We start from the raw sequence: 18,432 nt of genomic DNA, 5'->3' as shown, positions 1-18,432 counted from the left end.
CACCCCACCAGTCTCCGCTTCCAATGCACCATCCTTAAACACTTCCATCAACTCTGAGACCCTACCCTTAAGAACATCTTCCCCTCCCCAGCCCTCTCCACCTTCCACAAGGACCGTTCCCCTCAACAGTCCTTGGTTTGCACCACTGTCCCCACTGACCCCCTGAACCCACAGATACCTTCCCCTGTAACTGGAAAAGATGCAAAACCTGCCAGTGCGCCACCCCCCTCACCGCCATCCAGGTCCGCAAAAAACCTTTCCAGGTGAGACAGAGGATGACTTGTCCACTTTTACCAACCATGGTAAAAACAATGACTGCAGATGCTGGAAACCAGATTCTGGATGAGAGTGGTGCTGGAAGAGCACAGCAGTGCAGACGGCATCCGAGTACTTCCAACCTAGTTTACTGCATCAGGTGCTCCCGATATGGTCTTCTCTACATCAGGGAGACTGCATGTAATCTCTGAACATTTCGCTCAGCATCACAGTTGGGTCCGCAGGACCTCCCTGTCACTGCCCATTTTAATTCCCTTCCCATTCCCTTTCCAACATGACCATCCTTTGCCCCTTCCATTGCCATGATGAACCAACACCTCACCTTCCGCCTGGGTGGCCTGCAGCCCGGAGGACTCAATATTGAGTTCTCCACTTTCAAATAACCTTTCTTCCCTTCTCCCCTCCCTCTCCGTTTCACTCCTCCCAGCTACCAACTGGATTCATTCCTTCCATTGACCAACCAAGTCATACCCTCTGCCTGTATACACCTATCCCTACTTCACCACCCCTGTTCCCGCCACTCCCTTATCTGCAGCTCCCCCTACACCCACCCACAGTCCTGAAGAAGGATTATACCCAAAACGTCAACTTCTCCATCTCCTGATGCTGCCTGGCTTGCCAGGTTCTTCCAGCCTCCTGCCTGTCCAATTAACATCCTTCCTATAGCAGGGAGCCCAGAATTGCACGCTGTATTCCAAAAGTGGCCTAACCAATGTCCTGTACAGCTGCAACATGATTCCCAACTTCTATGCTCAATGCACTGGCCCTGTTCACAAACTAAACTAGTCCCACCTGGCTGTATTTGGCCCATAACCCTCCAAACATTTTCTATTCATGTACTTATCTAAATGTCTTTTAAACATTGTAACTATACCTGTGTTCATCACTTCCTCTGGAAGTTCATTCCACAAACCAACCATTCTCTGTGTAAAAAGATTGCCTGTGTTTTTTTTTAAATCTTTCTCCTCTCACCTTAAAAATATGCCCCATGTTTTTAACTTGTCAAACCTTATCTATGCCCCTCATGATTTTATAAACTTCTATAAGGACACCCCTCAACCTCCTACGCTCCAGTTTTAAAAAATCCCAGCCTATTTTTATAACTAAAACCTTCCATTCCTGGCAACATTCTGATAAGTCTTTTCTGAACCCTCTCCAGTTTAATGATATCCTTCCTATAAAAGGGTGACCAGAACTGGACACAGTCTTCCAGAAGAGGCCTCACCAGTGTCCTGTACAACCGCAACATTACGTCCTAACTTCTAAACTCAAAAGGTCTGAGCAATGAAGACAAGCGTGCTAAATGCCTTCTTAGCCACCCTGTCTACATGTGATGCAAATTTCAAATTTACCACCCCACAGTTTTTGTGCATCTGCAAACATCCTGATCATATCCGTACATTAGAATTAGCAAGGTCACCAGCAGTGAGCCTTGTGGAAACCACAGGAGCCAGACTTGTAGCCACAGGAACTCCTCTACTGTCACCCTCTGTATCTGCTTCTGAGCCAAAATTCAAATGTGCCACTTAACTTTGGATCCCATGAGTTCATATTTTCTTGACCAATCTGAGGTACTTTATCAAAAGCTTTGCTAAAGTCCATGTACACCATGTCAAAAGTATTATCCTCATCAACAATCCTGGTTACTCCCTCAAAACATTCAATCAACCCTCCCTTAACAAACCCATGCTATCATTCATTAATCCATGTTTCTCCAAGTGATATATATTCTCTGTCTCAGAATTCTTTCTAATAATTTGCCCTCCACTGAGGTTAAACTGACCGGCCTGTAATTTCTTAGTCTATCCCTTCAGTGTGTTGTGTACTCTGTAACCCTCAGTTGTGTTGGCACGGTGTTTTTTTGAGCACACTAGTGTTAACACTGTGTTTTCTCTGAAATCAATAGTATTTTCACTGTATCTTGCTGGAGCTCTCTTCCTATCGCATTGTCACTCCTTACCCTACACTAGAGCCTGAAGAAACACTGAACCTATGGCAGTCCTGTGAGTTCCAATATCTCTGTGTCCTGATTTTTATTTCCCAAAGGTTGACAGTGTGACACTGAAGAGTGAAGGGTTGGAGAGTATGAAGGAAACATTTACTGAAGCATCCTCATTCACATCTAATCTTCCTGAAAAATATAGAGGCTATGAAGAGCTTCTGGATGCAAATCCTGACCCTGACTTTGTGGAACCACTTGGTAAGAGATTCTACTCCCATCCATAGCTTCCTCCCCCACCCACGATCATCTCAGAGAGGTCCAATACTTCTGCATTATGAGCGTCGGCTGATGCTACCAGCTCCTCTAGGAATTGTCCTGGAATCTCCAGGAATTGATGAGGAACCACCTGTCCACTGCTGTGAGGAAATGTCGGAAATCAGATCATTGGTTTTCTAAAAAAAAAGTTATTTTAAATTTCATTGAATCCTTCCAGTAATACAAGTGTTGGAAGAAATGGCAGAAGTTTGGAAATGTTGAAATTGAGAGCATGTAACCTCCAGGAATAGATGCCCCAGGACTTGACATCCGGATATACTACTGACTCCTAGTGGCCCTCTTCCCCATTCCACAGTGGCTCAGTGGTTAGCACTGGTGCCTCACAGCACCAGGGTCACAGGTTCAATTCCAGCCTCGGGTGACTGTCTGTGGAGTTTGCACATTCTCCATGTGTCTGCGTGGGTTTCCTCTGGGTGCTCCAGTTTCCTCCCACTGTCCAAAGGGTGCTAGGGGCATTAGTCAGAGGGAAATTGGTCTGGGTGGGTTACTCTTCAGAGGGTTGGCGTGGACTGGTTGGGCTGAAGGGCCTGTTTCCACACTGTAGGGAATCTAATCTAAAAAAAATTGAATTAATTGTCACGTGTACCAAGGCACAGTGAAAAGCTTTATCTTGTGAGCAATACAGGCAGATCACAGAGTTAATAGCATTGATAGTAAATAATAGGTAAACAGCAGCAAAAACAAAAACACAGGTACAGGCAAATGTTAAGAGTTTGTGAGTCCATTCAGTATTCTAACAACAGTAGGGTAGGAACTGTTTTGAAACCGGCTGGTTTGGTCTTCTGTACGGTAGGTTCGAGTTTCAGTCTTACAGAACCTTCAGCAGTTTGTTTTTGTTCTCGTTTGACTCTCCAGGAATTCAGCAGAATGTTCAACAATTGGAACGCTCACTTCGGAAGCTACAACTGTACCCTGACCCATTTGCCAGAGTGAACCTCCAAAGGGAGCCCTATGTGCCCAGGGCAAGAATGGTATAGTACTTTATTGTCACATCACTTGAGGAATCAGAAAATGAATAACCACTGCACCTTTCACCATCTCAGGATGTTCCAATGTGCTTTATACCTAATGAAGTGCTTTTTGAATTTAGTCACTATCCTAATGTCGGAAACATGGCAACCAACTTGTGCATAGCATGTTCCCACAAGCAGCAAATGGCAGGAGAATCTGTTTTACTGATTTTGGTTGAAGGGTAAGTATTTGTCCCAGGGCACTAGGAAGAATTGCCCTGCTGTTTATTTTTTTGAAGAGTGTTGTAGCAATGTTTATATCATCTTTAGAGGGCAGATGGGGCCTTGGTTTAAAATTTCATTCAAAAGATAGTAATTTTGACAATGCAGCATTCAGTAAAGTCCCACTACTGTTGGAAGTGGAGACTATGGAACTTAGGTCTTTAAAGCGAGACCTGAGTCAAGAATCTTATGATTCAATGGAGAGAGCAAAGACTGACACCATAGTGCCATGTGCAGTGTTGCCAATACCGCAGAAAAGCAGCCATTTAGACAATAGACAATAGGTGCAGGAGTAGGCCATTCTGCCCTTTGAGCCTGCACCACCATTCAATATGATCATGGCTGATCATCCTTAATCAGTATCCTGTTCCTGCCTTATCCCCATAACCCTTGATTCCACAATCCTTGAGAGCTCTATCCAACTCTTTCTTAAATGAATCCAGAGACTGGGCCTCCACTGCCCTCTGGGGCAGAGCATTCCACACAGCCACCACTCTCTGGGTGAAGAAGTTTCTCCTCATCTCTGTCCTAAATGGTCTACCCCGTATTTTTAAGCTGTGTCCTCTGGTTCGGCACTCACCCATCAGCGGAAACATGTTTCCTGCCTCCAGAGTATCCAATCCTTTCTCACTTTGAAAGATCCCAGTAGCTGAGCTTAATCTGATTGTGGTGTTGATTGAGGGAGAACTCTAGCACAGTCTTCGGTCTTGTTTTGTTGAATTGGAGCCTGGGTTCTGCACAATCTCCTGGAATAGACAGCCAAGCTGTCTGCCCAGGCAGCATTCCCTCAGTAAGACATCAGAATGGGAAACCTTTGTTGGCCTTTAACTTACCCAGTTGGTCAGTTAGAGAAAGTGGTGTCATACAAATTAAGGGGTCTCACATTTGGAACACTTCTCTTACCGATGATCACAAAAGGCCTCATGCAAGAGAAGAGGAGTAGCCTGCTCCACCATTCAATAACATCATGGCTGATCTGATGTTCCTCATGCTGACTATCCTGCCCTTTTCCTTTAACCCTTGACTCCCTGATTGAACAAAATTCTCTCTCAGCCTTAAATATCCACAAGGACTCTGCCCCCACAGCTCTCTCTGTGACAAGGAGTTCCAAAGACTCCCAACCCTCTGAGAGAAGAAATTCCTCCCCATCTCAGTCTGAAACCGGTGCCCCTTTATATCGAGACTGTGCCCTCTGGTCCTAGACCCTCCCATGAGGGGAAGCATCCTCTCAGCTTTGACCCTGTAAAGCTCCTTAAGAATCCTGTATGTTTCAACGAGATCATCCCTCATTCTAAATTCCAGTGAGTCCCAACCTGTTTATCCTTTGCCTGTAAGACAGTCCCTCCATACTCATCCTCATGAACCTTCTCTGCACTGCCTCCAGTGAAATAAGATATTTTCTTAAATAAGGGGACCAAAACTGCTCACAAAACTCCAAATGTGGTCTCACCAGCACCTTGTACAATTGCAGTAAGACTTGCCTCCTCTCACACTCCAACCCCCTTGAAATAAGGGCCAATATTCCATTAGCCTCCCTGATTAACTGCTGCACCTGTGTGCTAGCTTTCTGTGTTCAAGCACAAGTATCCCGAAGTCCCTTTGTAATAGAACTGAGACCATAAGCTATAAGAGCAGAATTAGGCCATTTGGTTTTTGTAATCCCTCATTCGATCATGGCTGATATGTTACAGCTTCCTGCAGTTTTTCTTCAGGTAAAGAATACTCTGTTCTTCTACTCTCCCTTCCAAAATGAACAACTTCACATTTTCACACATTATACTCTATTTACCAGTTTTTTTGCTCACATACTTAATCTATCATTATCTCTGTGAATTTTTGTATTCCCATCACAACTTGCCTTTCTACCTATTTTTTGTGTCATCTGCAAATTTTGCAACAGTATGCAGAATGACCTCAGTTATCCGAATGTCAGTTATCCGAATTTCAGATTATCCAAACAAGATCTTGAGGTCCTGTAAAAACGTTATCCGTTATGCGAACAATCAATTATACAAACAAAATACTCCCTGCCCGTCTCGTTCAGATAATCAAGGTTGTTCTGTACTTGCTTCCTTCCTGCAAATTATTAATATAGATTGTAAACAGTCGCAGTCCTAGTACTGATCCCTGCTGGTTACCAACCTGAAAAAGAACCCCTTATCCCCACTCACTGTTTCCTGTCCTTAAGCCAATTCTCTATCCATGCCGATATACTATCTCCAACACCCTGGGCTGTTATTGCTTACCTTTTTGTGGGATACCTTGAAAATGCTTTCTGGAAGTCCAAGTACTTCACAACCACTAGTTCCCCACAATACACTCAGATTTTTTGTCATTTTTGTCATTTACCTAAATGATTTGGATGCAAGCATAAGAGGTACAAGTTAGTAAGTTTGCAGATGACACCAAAATTGGAGGTGTAGTGAACAGCAATGAGGGTTCCCTCAGATTACAACAGGATCTGGACCAGATGGGCTGAGACGTGGCAGATGGAGTTTAATTCAGATAAATGTGAGGTGCTGCATTTTGGGAAAGCAAATCTTAGCAGGACTTATACACTTAATGGTAAGGTCCTAGGGAGTGTTGCTGAACAAAGAGACCTTGGAGTGCAGGTTCATAACTCCTTGAAAGTGGAGTCACAGGTAGATAGGATAGTGAAGAAGGCGTTTGGTATGCTTTCCTTTATTGGTCAGAGTATTGAGTACAGGAGTTGAGAGGTCATGTTACGGGTGTACAGGACATTGGTTAGGCCACTGTTGGAATATTGCGTGCAATTCTAGTCTCCTTCCTATTGGAAGGATGTTGTGAAACTTGAAAGGGTTCAGAAAAGATTTACAAGGATATTGCCAGGTTTGGAGGATTTGAGCTATAGGGAGAGGCTGAATAGGCTGGTGCTGTTTTCCCTGGAGCGTCGGAGGCTGGGGGGGTGACCTTTATAGAGGTTTACAAAATTATGAGGAGCATGGATAGGATAAATAGACAAAGTGTTGTTGTGGTTCTGTTCGCCGAGCTGGGGATTTGTCTTGCATTTTGCCAGTTTGTGTGATGGTGTCCCTGGTAGTGATACTATGGGTCTGAGAGGGATGTCTGGTTTGTGCACTTTGGGTAGTCCATAGAATCTGGGGGTGTTGTTGCTTTCAGTTTTCATTCTTTGTAGGTCAGACCTGGTTATCTGTCTGTTTTTTTGTAGATTCCTCAGTGTGTTGTTTATCCTATTGGTGAGCTGTGGGGTGGGGTCAAACTCCCTCTTTTGGTAGGTGTTGGTATCTGCAAGTAGTTGTTGTGCTTTTTGCATGTACTCTGCTTTGTCCAGGATGACCGTCATTCTGCCTTTGTCTGCTGGTAGTATAATTATGTTCTTATCGTTTCTTAGTGATTTTAGTGCTTCCCTCTCCTTGGTGTTGAGGTACCTGTTGAGAGGGAAGCACTAAAATCACTAAGAAACGATAAGAACATAATTATACTACCAGCAGACAAAGGCAGAATGACGGTCATCCTGGACAAAGCAGAGTACATGCAAAAAGCACAACAACTACTTGCAGATACCAACACCAACCAAAAGAGGGAGTTTGACCCCACCCCACAGCTCACCAATAGGATAAACAACACACTGAGGAATCTACAAAAAAACAGACAGATAACCAGGTCTGACCTACAAAGAATGAAACCTGAAAGCAACAACACCCCCCGATTCTATGGACTACCCAAAGTGCACAAACCAGACATCCCACTCCGACCCATAGTATCACTACCAGGGAGACCATCACACAAACTGGCAAAATGCAAGACAAATCCCCAGCTCAGCGAACAGAACCACAACAACGAGCACCCGAGCTACAAATCTTCTACCAAACTTTGAAGACAAAGTCTTTTCCTTGGGGTCGGGGAGTCCAGAACTAGAGGGCATAGGTTTAGGGTGAGAGAGGAAAGATATAAAAGAGACCTAAGGGACAACTTTTTCATGCAGAGGGTGGTACGTGTATGGAATGAGCTGCCAGAGGAAGTTGTGGAGGCTGGTACAATTGCAACATTTAAGAGGCATTTGGATGGGGATATGTATAGGAAGGATTTGGAGGGATATGGGCTGGGTGCTGGCAGGTGGGACTAGTTTGGGTTGGGTATCTGGTCGGCATGGATGGGTTGGACCGAAGGGTCTGTTTCCATGCTGTACATCTCTATGACTCTGTGACTCTATTTATTCAAAAACCTTGAATATATCAGTCAGACACAGTTTTGCTTTTGTGAAGCCGTGCTGACTCTGTTTAATTCAATAATGATTTTTCCAAATGTACTTATTCAATTTTCTCTTGTGCAGCCAAGGAAATTAGCAGAATTCGCATCTCACAAGAGCAGAGCTGATAAAATAGAAGAGATTCTGAAAAGGATGAAGGAGCAGAGAACAATGAACATTATTCCATTAGGTACTTAATTATCAATTCAATTTCAATCATCACATGACTTGAAAAGATCTCCATTCAGCCCATCCAATCTATTCTGTCCCACATTGGAATGTCACACTGACCCTTGAATGGTTGCAGTTGGTTTGGAGAAAGTGAGGACTGGAGATCGGAGTTGAGAATGTGGTGCTGGAAAAGTACAGCAGGTCAGGCAGCATCCAAGGAGCAGGAGAATCAACATTTCGGGCATAGGTCCTTCATCAGGGATGAGGCTTGTGGGCCAGAGGGGCTGGGAAGTAAACGGGAGGGGGTACTGGGGGGAGGTAGCTGGGAATGTGACAGGTAGATGAAGGTGGGGGTGAAAATGATAGGTTGGAGAGGAGGGTGGAGTGGATAGGTGGAACGAAAGATGGACAGTTCAAGAGGATAGTGCCGAGTTGGAGGCTTGGGACTGGGATAAGGTGGGGGGAGGGGAAATGAGGAAACTGGTGAAATCCACATTGATCCCGTGTGCTTTCAGGGTCCAAATGAGGTCCAAATGAAGATGAGGCGTTCTTCCTCCAGGCATGAGTGGTTAGGGTTTGGCAATGGAGGAGGCCCAGGACCTGCATGTCCTTGGCGGAGTGGGAGGGGGAGTTGAAGTGTACAGCCACGGGGCGGTGGGGTTGGTGGGTACAGGTGTCCCAGAGATGTTCTCTGAAACAATCCGCAAGTTGGCGTCCTGTCTCCCTGATGTAGAGGAGACCACATCGGGTGCAACAGATACAGTAGATGACGTGTGGAATTACAGGTAAATTTCTGTCAGATGTGGAAGGCTCCTTTGGGGCCTTGGATGGAGGTGGGGGGGTGGGGCGGTGGTTTGGGCGCAGGTTTTGCACTTCTTGCCACCACGGGATCAATGTGGATTTTACCAGTTTCCTCATTTCCCCTCCCCCGACCTTATCCTAGTCCCAGGCCTCTAACTCAACACTGCCCCTCTTGACCTGTCCTACCTGTCCATCTTCCTTTCCACCTATCTGTTCCACCCTCCTCTCCAATCTGTCACTTTCACCGCCAACTTCATCTACCTATCACATTCCCAGCTAACTACCTCCCTCAGCCCCATCTCTCTCCCATTTATCTCTCAGCCTCCTGGCTCACCAGCCTCATTCCTGATGAAGGGCTTATGCCTGAAATATCGATTCCCCTGCTCCTTGGATGCTGCCTGACCTGCTGTACTTTTCCAGCACCACACTCTTGACTCTGGTTGCAGTTGATGTTTTCAACTCTGTTATCCAAAATTGCTGCAAGACCGGCTGACTATTTCCAGCAACTTATGCATTCCCTGCTGGCATGAATATTTTAATGTCATATATGTAAGCTCCCCGACACCAGTCTGAAAATTCAAGATTTTTCCACATTTTTTATAAACTTAGTTATTCTGATACTTGAGGATCTTCTATGAGTGATCATCGACCCACACAACTTAAAACGGGTTAATCAGTGCTGACGGTGATAAAGACAGAAAATACTGAAGAATCTCAGCGGGTCTTGCAGCATCTGTGGAGAGGAACAATATAACCCTTTCAGGACTCCAGGATGAGACGGCATGTGATGCTCCCCAAAATGATTATTGGAATTTATTTTCCCTTTCATGATCATTTCACCACCCCCGCCCACCCCTTTATTGTCACCAAACTCCACCTTGCTATCATTGGAGAGGGTGGGTGGTACAGGATGAGCATGATGGGCCATTGTCCCATGGGAACCGGCAATCTGGGCTGAAACACCTATCTCCAGCAGCAGCAGCAGCAGCAGCAGCAAAGACCTGTGAGGTGATATAAAGAAGTTCCATCCACTTGTAAGGGAGATGGATTAGTAATCCTGAAACCCAGGCTAATGTCCAGGTGATAAATCCAACCATGGTAGCTGGTGGAATTTGAATTCAATTTGAATAATTTGGAATTGAAGCTAGTCTCTGTGATGGTGAGCATGAAATTGTCATAAAATCCATCTGGTTCACTCATCTCAATTAGGAAATCTGCTTTCATTACCTGTTTTAGTCTACATGTGACTTCAGCCTCAGCTGCTTTGTCCTGGATGTTGTCAAGCTTCTTGAGTGTTTTTCAAGTTGCAGGCAAATGGGGAGTATTCCATCACACTCCTGAATTGTGCCTTGTAGATGGTGGACAGGTTTTGGGGAGTCAGGTGAGTTACTCACTGCAGGGCTCCTAGCCTCTGACCTGCTCTTGTAGCCACTGTGTTTACATGACTAGTATTCAGTTGCTGATCAACGGTACACCTTGTATTAGAGGATTCAGTGATAGTAACACCATTGAATGTCAGGGGACAATGGTTAAATTATTTTCTGTTGGAGATCTGTAATATTAGGATGGTTATGGGAGGGGATTTTAACTTTCCAAACATCGACTGGGACTGCCATAGTGTTAAGGGTTTAGATGGAAGGAATTTGTTAAGTGTGTACAAGAACATTTTCTGATTCAGTATGTGGATGTACGTACTAGAGAAGGTGCAAAACTTGACCTACTCTTGGGAAATAAGGCAGGGCAGGTGACTGAGGTGTCAGTGGGGGAGCACTTTGGGGCCAGCGACCATAATTCTATTAGTTTTAAAATAGAGATGGAAAAGGATAGATCAGATCTAAAAGTTGAAGGTCTAAATTGGAGAAAAGCCAATTTTGACGGTATTAGGCAAGAACTTTCAAAAGTTGATTGGGGTCAAATGTTCGCAGGTAAAGGGACGGCTGGAAAATGGGAAGCCTTCAGAAATGAGATAACAAGAATCCAGAGAAAGTATATTCCTGTCAGGGTGAAAGGGAAGGCTGGTAGGTATTGGGAATGCTGGATGACTAAAGAAATTGAGGGTTTGGTTAAGAAAAAGAAGGAAGCATATGTCCAATATAAACAGGATAGATCGAGTGAATCCTTAGAAGAGTATAAAGGCAGTCGGACTATACTTAAGAGGGAAATCAGGAGGGCAAAAAGGGGACATGAGATAGCTTTGGCAAATAGAATTAAGGAGAATCCAAAGGGTTTTTACAAATACATTAAGGATAAAAGGATAACTAGGAAGAGAACAGGTCTGCTCAAAGATCAGCAAGGCGGCCTTTGTGTGGAGCCGCATAAAACGGAGGAGATACTAAACGAGTATTTTGCTACTGTATTTACTGTGGAGAAGGACAGGGATGTAAGGTACAGAATGTAGGGAAATAGATGGTGACATCATGAAAAATGTCCACTTTACAGATGCAGGATGTCTTGAAATGCATAAAAGTGGATAAATCCCCAGGACCTGATCACGTGTACCCTAGAAATCTGTGGGAAACTAGAGAAGTGATTGCTGGGCCTCTTGCTGAGATATTTGTATCATCGATAGTCACAGGTGAGGTGCCAGAAGACTGGAGGTTGGCTAATGTGGTGCCACTGTTTAAGAAGGGTGGTAAGGACAAGCCAGGGAACTATAGACCAGCGAGCCTGAACTCGGTGGTGGGCAAGTTGTTGGAGGGAATCCTGAGGGACAGGATGTGCATTTATTTGGAAAGGCAAGGACTGATTAGGGATAGTCAACATGGCTTTGTGCGTGGGAAATCATGTCTCACAAACTTGATGGAGTTTTTTGAGGAAGTAACAAAGAGGATTGATGAAGGCAGAGTGGTAGATGTGATCTATATGGACTTCAGTAAGGCGTTCGACAAGGTTCTCCATGGGAAACTGGTTAGCAAGGTTATATCTCATGGAATACAGGGAGGTACAGAACTGGCTCAAAGGTAGAATACAGAGGGTGGTGGTGGTGGAGGGTTGTTTTTCAGACTGGAGAGGTCCACTACTTTTCATCATTTACCTAAATGATTTGGATGCGAGCTTAAGAGGTACAGTTAGTAAGTTTGCAGATGACACCAAAATTGGAGGTGTAGTGGACAGTGAAGAGGGTTACCTCCTATTACAACAGGATCTTGACCAGATGGGCCAATGGGCTGAGAAGTGGCAGATGGAATTTAATTCAGATAAATGAGAGGTGCTGCATTTTGGGAAAACAAATCTTAGCAGGACTTATACACTTAATGGTAAGGTCCTGAGGAGTGTTGCTGAACAGAGACCTTGGAGTGTAGGTTCATAGCTCCTTGAAAGTGGAGTTGCAGGTAGATAGGATAGTGAAGAAGGTGTTTGGTATGCTTTCCTTTATTGGTCAGAGTTTTGAGTACAGGGGTTGGGAGGTCATGTTGCGGCTGTATAGGACATTGGGAAGGCCACTGTTAGAATATTGCATGCAATTCTGGTCTCCTTCCTATCGGAAAGATGTTGTGAAACTTGAAAGGGTTCAGAAAAGATTTACAAGGATGTTGCCAGGGTTGGAGGATTTGAGCTACAGGGAGAGGCTGAACAGGCTGGGGCTGTTTTCCCTGGAGCATCGGAGGCTGAGGGGTGACCTTATAGAGGTTTTTAAAATCATGTTGGGCATGGATAGGGTAAATAGACAAAGTCTTTTCCCTGAGGTGGGGAGTCCAGAACTGGATTAGATTCCCTACAGTGTGGAAATTGGCCCTTTGGCCCAACCAGTCCGAAGACTTTCTGAAGAGTAACCCACCCAGATCCACTTCCCTCTGACTAATACACCTATCACTATGGGCAATTTAGCATGGCCAATTCACCTAACCTGGACATCTTTGGACTGTGGGAGGAAAGCAGAGCACCCGGAGGAAACCCACACAGACACAGGGAGAATGTGCAAACTCCACATAGACTCACCCGAGGCTGGAATCGACCCTGGGACCCTGGTGCTGTGAGGCAGTAGTGCTAACCACTGAGCCACCGTGCCAGGGCAAAGGTTTAGGGTGAGAGGGGAAAGATAAAGAAGAGACCTAAGGGGCAACTTTTTCACGCAGAGAGTGGTACATGTATGGAATGAGCTGCTAGAGGAGGTGGTGGAGGTTGGTACAATTGCAACATTTAAGAGGCATTTGGATGGGTATACGAATAAGAAGGGTTTGGAGGGATATGGGCCGGGTGCTGGCAGGTGGGACTAGATTGGGTTGGGATATCTGGTCGGCATGGACAGGTTGGACCGAAGGGTCTGTTTCCATGCTGTACATCTCTATGACTCTATGGTCATTGCCTAGCACCTGCGTATTGCAAATATTACTTCCCACTTGTCAGCCCAAACTTGGATATTATCCAAATCTTGTTCCATTTGGGCATGCACTGCTTCAGTATCTGGGAGCCATGAATAGTGCTAAACATCATACAACCAACAGCAAACATCCCCACTTCTGATCTTTTATTGGGAGAAAATCTTTGATGAAGCAGCTGAAGATGGTTGGGCCTAGGACAGTACCCTGAGGAACTCCTGCAGAGATGTCCTGGAGTTTAGATGATTGACCTCCAACAATCAGGAGCATCTTCCAATGTACCAGGTATGACTCCGACCAGCAGAGAATTTTCTCCATTACTCCCATTGATTCCAGTTCTGCCAGGACTCCTTGATGCCACACTCAGTCAAATGCAGCCTTGATGTCAAGGGCTGTCACTCCCTCCTCCCCACTGGAATTCAACTCTTTTGTCCATGTTTGAACCAAGGTTGTAAAGAGCTGAGTGGCCCTGGCAGAACCCAAACTGGATGTCACTGAGCAGGCTATTGTTGAGCAGCTGCTGCTTGATAGCCCTGTTAATGGATATCTTCCATCACTTCACTGATGATCGAGAGTAGACTGGTGGTGCAGTAATTTAGCTGTGTTGGATTTGTCCTGCTTTTTATGTACAAAACATAACTGGACAAATTTCCACATTGTTGGGCAGATCCCAATGTTGCAACTGTACTTGGCTAGGGGATTGGCAAGTTCTGGAGAACGTGTCTTCAATACCATTGCCAGAATGTTCAGCACCCATTGCCTTTGTCATATCCAGTGCATCCAGCCATTTCTTGTTGTCAAATGGTGTGAATCAAATTGACTGAAGACTGGTATTTGTGATGCTGGGAATCACAGGTGTAATGAAGATGTGGGTATACTGTAACTATTGAGCTATTGAAAATTGAACAGTTATGGGAGAACTGCCAAGGAGACATCCACTTGACACTTCTGGTTGAAGATTGCTGCAAAAGCTTCAGCCTTGTCTTTTGCGCTGATGTGTTGGGTTCTTTCCCTCCCTATTTTCAAATCCTCTCTGAACACAGGAAAGATGCTAGAGGGCAGCTGATGTAGTATCATTATTCAAGAGGTTATACCAAGGAAGTATAAACCTGTGAGTCTAAAATCAATGGAAGGGAAACTATTGGAAAGATTCTGAGGGACAGAATAATTCTTCACTCGGAGAGGCAAGGATCAATCAAGGATAGTCAGCATGCCTTTGTAATTGGGAGATCGTGTCTGACAATTTAACTCAATTTTCTGAGGAGGTTTCCAGCTGTGTGAATGAGGGTAGTGCAGTGGATCTCATCTACCAGGACTTTGTTGTGACTTTTAACAAAGTCTCATATAGGAGACTGGTTAAGAAGCGAAGAGTCCGTGGGAATCAAGCTAATTTTGCAAAATGGATCCAAAATTGCCTTTGTGGCAGGAGCAGATGTGATACACAAAACGTTTTTTTGTGACTGGAAGCCTGTGTCCTCTGGCATACCACAAGATTCAGTGTTGGGTTCCTGCTGTTTGTTATATACATTAATGGTCATACATGGATGTAGGAGAATGAACAGCAAGGTCACAGATGTCATGAAAATTTCTGGTGTGGTAAACACTGAGGAGGAAAGCCTTAGACTAGAACATAGAACATAGAACAATACAGCACAGAACAGGCCCTTCAGCCCACGATGTTGTGCCGAACATTTGTCCTAGCTTAAGCACCTATCCATGTACCTATCCAATTGCCGCTTAAAGGTCACCAATGATTCTGACTCTGCCAACCCCACAGGCAGTGCATTCCATGCCCCCACCACACTCTGCGTAAAGAACCTACACCTGACATCCCCCTATACCTTCCACCCTTCACCTTAAATTTATGTCCCCTTGTAACACTGTTGTACCCAGGGAAAAAGTCTCTGACTGTCTACTCTATCTATTCCCCTGATCATCTTATAAACCTCTATCAAGTCACCCCTCATCCTTCGCCGTTCCAATGAGAAAAGGCCCAGCACTCTCAACCTCTCCTCGTACCATCTATTCTCCATTCCAGGCAACATCCTGGTAAATCTCCCCTGCACCCTCTCCAAAGCTTCCACATCTTTCCTAAAGTGAGGCAACCAGAACTGCACACACTACTCCAAATGTGGCCTGCAACATCACCTCATGACTCTTGAATTCAATCCCTCTGCTAATGAACGCTAATACACCATAGGCCTTCTTACAAGCTCTATCCACCCGAGTAGCAACTTTCAAAGACTACAGGGCAATATAGACAGGCTAGTCAAGATTGGCTGAACAGTAGCAAATGGAATTTAATCACGGGAAGCATGGGATGGTGCATTTTGGGAGAACTAACAAGGCAAGGAGAGTACACGATAAATGGTAGGACTCTGGGAAGCACAGAGATTCAACAAGACCTTGGTGTGCTTGTCCACAGATCTTTGGCTACAGGATAGATGGATAAGGAGTGAAGAAGGCATATGGTGTACTTGCTTTTACTAACTGAGGCAATGAATGAATACAGGAGCAAAGGTGTGATAGAAACAAAAACGGAAATGACTGGAAAATCTCAGCAGGTCTGGCAGCATCTGCACAGAAAGATCAGAGTTAACGTTTCAGTCCCCCGACCCTTCTTCAGAATGAATGGTAGCTAGGAAGGGTCACTGGACCCTAAACCTTAACTCTGATCTTTCTCTGCAGATGCTGCTAGACCTGCTGAGATTTTCCAGGCATTTCTGTTTTTGTTTCTGATTTCCAGCATCTGCAGTTCTTTTGTTTTTTTTACTTAGAGGTTATGAAACCTGCACCTCCACACACATCATTTACTGCATCCACTGCACCCAATGTGGCCTCCTCTATATTGGGGAGACAGGCCGCCTACTTGCGGAACATTTCAGAGAACACCTCTGGGACACCCACACCAACCAACCCAACCACCCCGTGGCTCAACACTTCAACTCCCCCTCCCACTCCGCCAAGGACATGCAGATCCTTGGACTCCTCCATCACCAGACCATAGCAACACGACGGTTGGAGGAAGAGCACCTCATCTTCCGCCTAGGAACCCTCCAACCACAAGGGATGAACTCCGATTTCTCCAGTTTCCTCATTTCCCCTCCCCCCCACCTTGTCTCAGTCAAATCCCTCAAACTCAGCACCGCCTTCCTAACCTGCAATCTTCTTCCTGACCTCTCCGCCCCCACCCCCACTCCGGCCTATCACCCTCACCTTAACCTCCTTCCACCTATCACATTTCCAACGCCCCTCCCCCAAGTCCCTCCTCCCTACCTTTTATCTTGGCCTGCTGGACACACTTTCCTCATTCCTGAAGAAGGGCTCATGCCCGAAACGTCGATTCTCCTGCTCCTTGGATGCTGCCTGACCTGCTGCGCTTTTCCAGCAACACATTTTCCGTTATGATAGAGCTGTCCATAACATTAGTTAGGCCACAACTGGAGAACTGTGGAAGGATGTGACTGCACTAGAGACAGTGCAGAAGGGATTCATCAGAATATTGCCTGGGATGGAGTGTTTAGCAATGGAGAGAATAGACAGGTTGGGGCTGTTTTCCTGAGATGTATAGAATTATACATACAATAGACAAGGTGAGTAAGAAGAAGCTTTTCCCTTCAATGGATCAACATCGAGAAGGTATAGATTTAAGGTAAAGAACAACAGGAACAACCGAGATTTAAGGAGGTGATTTTCACCCAGAGGATGGTTGGAACTTGGAACTCGCTGCTAAAAGGCAGAAACCCCCATCATAAGAAGAATTTAGATAAACACTTAAAGTGCACTGCCTATGGGCCAAGTGCTGGAAAATTGGATTAGAATAGATAGAAGCTTAAACAACAGTGTGGATATGATGGGCTGAAAGGCCTTGTTTTGCATGCTGTAAACCCCTACCTCCCTTTCAGGTAGTGCGTGTAGATCAGTCAGAGTCACTGCCGAAAGAGGTTTCTCTCAGACACAGCATTGTTTTGCTAATCATCTTCAGTCTGTGTCCCTCTGGTTTCCAACCCCGTCTTTTGAAACAGTTTACCCTTATTTACTGTATCTATCCTTCTGATTCTGAACATCTCCATAAGATTGTTCCTTAATCTACCCTACACTAAGGAGAACAACCTCATTTTGAGTCTCTCCATATAACGGAAATCCCTGGTCCCATTGTGGGAAATCTCCTCTACAACTTCTCCTAGATTTGACTCCTTTTTAAAGGGTGGTGCCCAATATTCCAAAATGGCATATAGGTGTCAGTGATTACACCATCATTTGTTGCCCATGGAGTCACATATAGGCCAGATTGGGCAAGAATGGTGGTTTTCCTGCCACAAAGAGCATTGGTGAACCAGTTAGCTTTGAGGACTATCAATGGCAGTTTCATGGTAACCATCTCAGAGACTAGCTTTCACTGTCAGATGATATTAATTGAATTGCGCCAGCTGCCCAGGTGGGATTTGAACCTATGTGCCTAGAGCTACTAACGCTGAACACTGTTGTGACTGACTTTCTGATTCCACCTAGCCCATGTATTAAGGGGAAAAGGTATCAGCAAGCATGACTACGAAGAGGCTGTGCATTTACTGAGAGAGCTGCAGCTGAAATACAAGGAAGCTCGAAAGCAACTGGCCGCTAACTTCAGCGAGCTACAAGCCGAGTGTGTGAAACCCGACAGCAATGAGGAACAGTCTGACATTAGTGTCAAGCCTTCAGATGGTCAGTTGGAACCAAACAGCAACACAGAGTAACAGCAGCCAATTTCTGTATGTTTGTCGCATGACCTAAATTATTCATCACTCTGCTGAAAGGGCATGCCCTCAACCTCCACATTGTGTATTAATTTTCTTTGTAACTAACAATTTTTAATAAAAAGTACAACTAATTTAAACACAAGTATCATCTGTCTTTAAAGTGTTTCTTCAGTGCGCAAAGAATTTCATCTGTGATTCTGGAGGATCACCAACTATTACAAGGAAACAGGAAACCAAAACTGCTCAAATTTAAATTTAAAAATTAAAATTGAATAGTGTTACTCTAACCTGAAGAAGGGCTTATGCCCGAAATGTCGATTCTCCTACTCCTTGGATGCTGCACTTTTCCAGCAACACATTTTTCAGCTCTAACTTTATTTGCTTT

General features: G+C 44.9%; 1 protein-coding gene across 2 annotated transcripts in view; it reads left to right on the top strand.

Moving 5' to 3' along the window:
- The window catches only part of xrra1 (X-ray radiation resistance associated 1), a 102,728-nt gene extending 84,562 nt beyond the window's left edge, over positions 1-18,166 (top strand). For both annotated transcript variants that reach the window (XM_072576728.1, XM_072576729.1), the window contains 4 exons: positions 2,323-2,476; positions 3,410-3,525; positions 8,102-8,207; positions 17,821-18,166. In XM_072576728.1, the coding sequence (XP_072432829.1) occupies positions 2,323-2,476; positions 3,410-3,525; positions 8,102-8,207; positions 17,821-18,044 (600 nt within the window). In that variant the 3' untranslated portion in view covers positions 18,045-18,166. The remainder of the gene's footprint in view (positions 1-2,322; positions 2,477-3,409; positions 3,526-8,101; positions 8,208-17,820) is intronic.
- The last annotated feature ends 266 nt before the right edge of the window (positions 18,167-18,432 follow it).

This window comes from Chiloscyllium punctatum, chromosome 9, assembly GCF_047496795.1.
Source record: "Chiloscyllium punctatum isolate Juve2018m chromosome 9, sChiPun1.3, whole genome shotgun sequence".
Classification (NCBI taxonomy): domain Eukaryota; kingdom Metazoa; phylum Chordata; class Chondrichthyes; order Orectolobiformes; family Hemiscylliidae; genus Chiloscyllium; species Chiloscyllium punctatum.
This window is presented reverse-complemented; position numbering and strand designations above follow the sequence as displayed.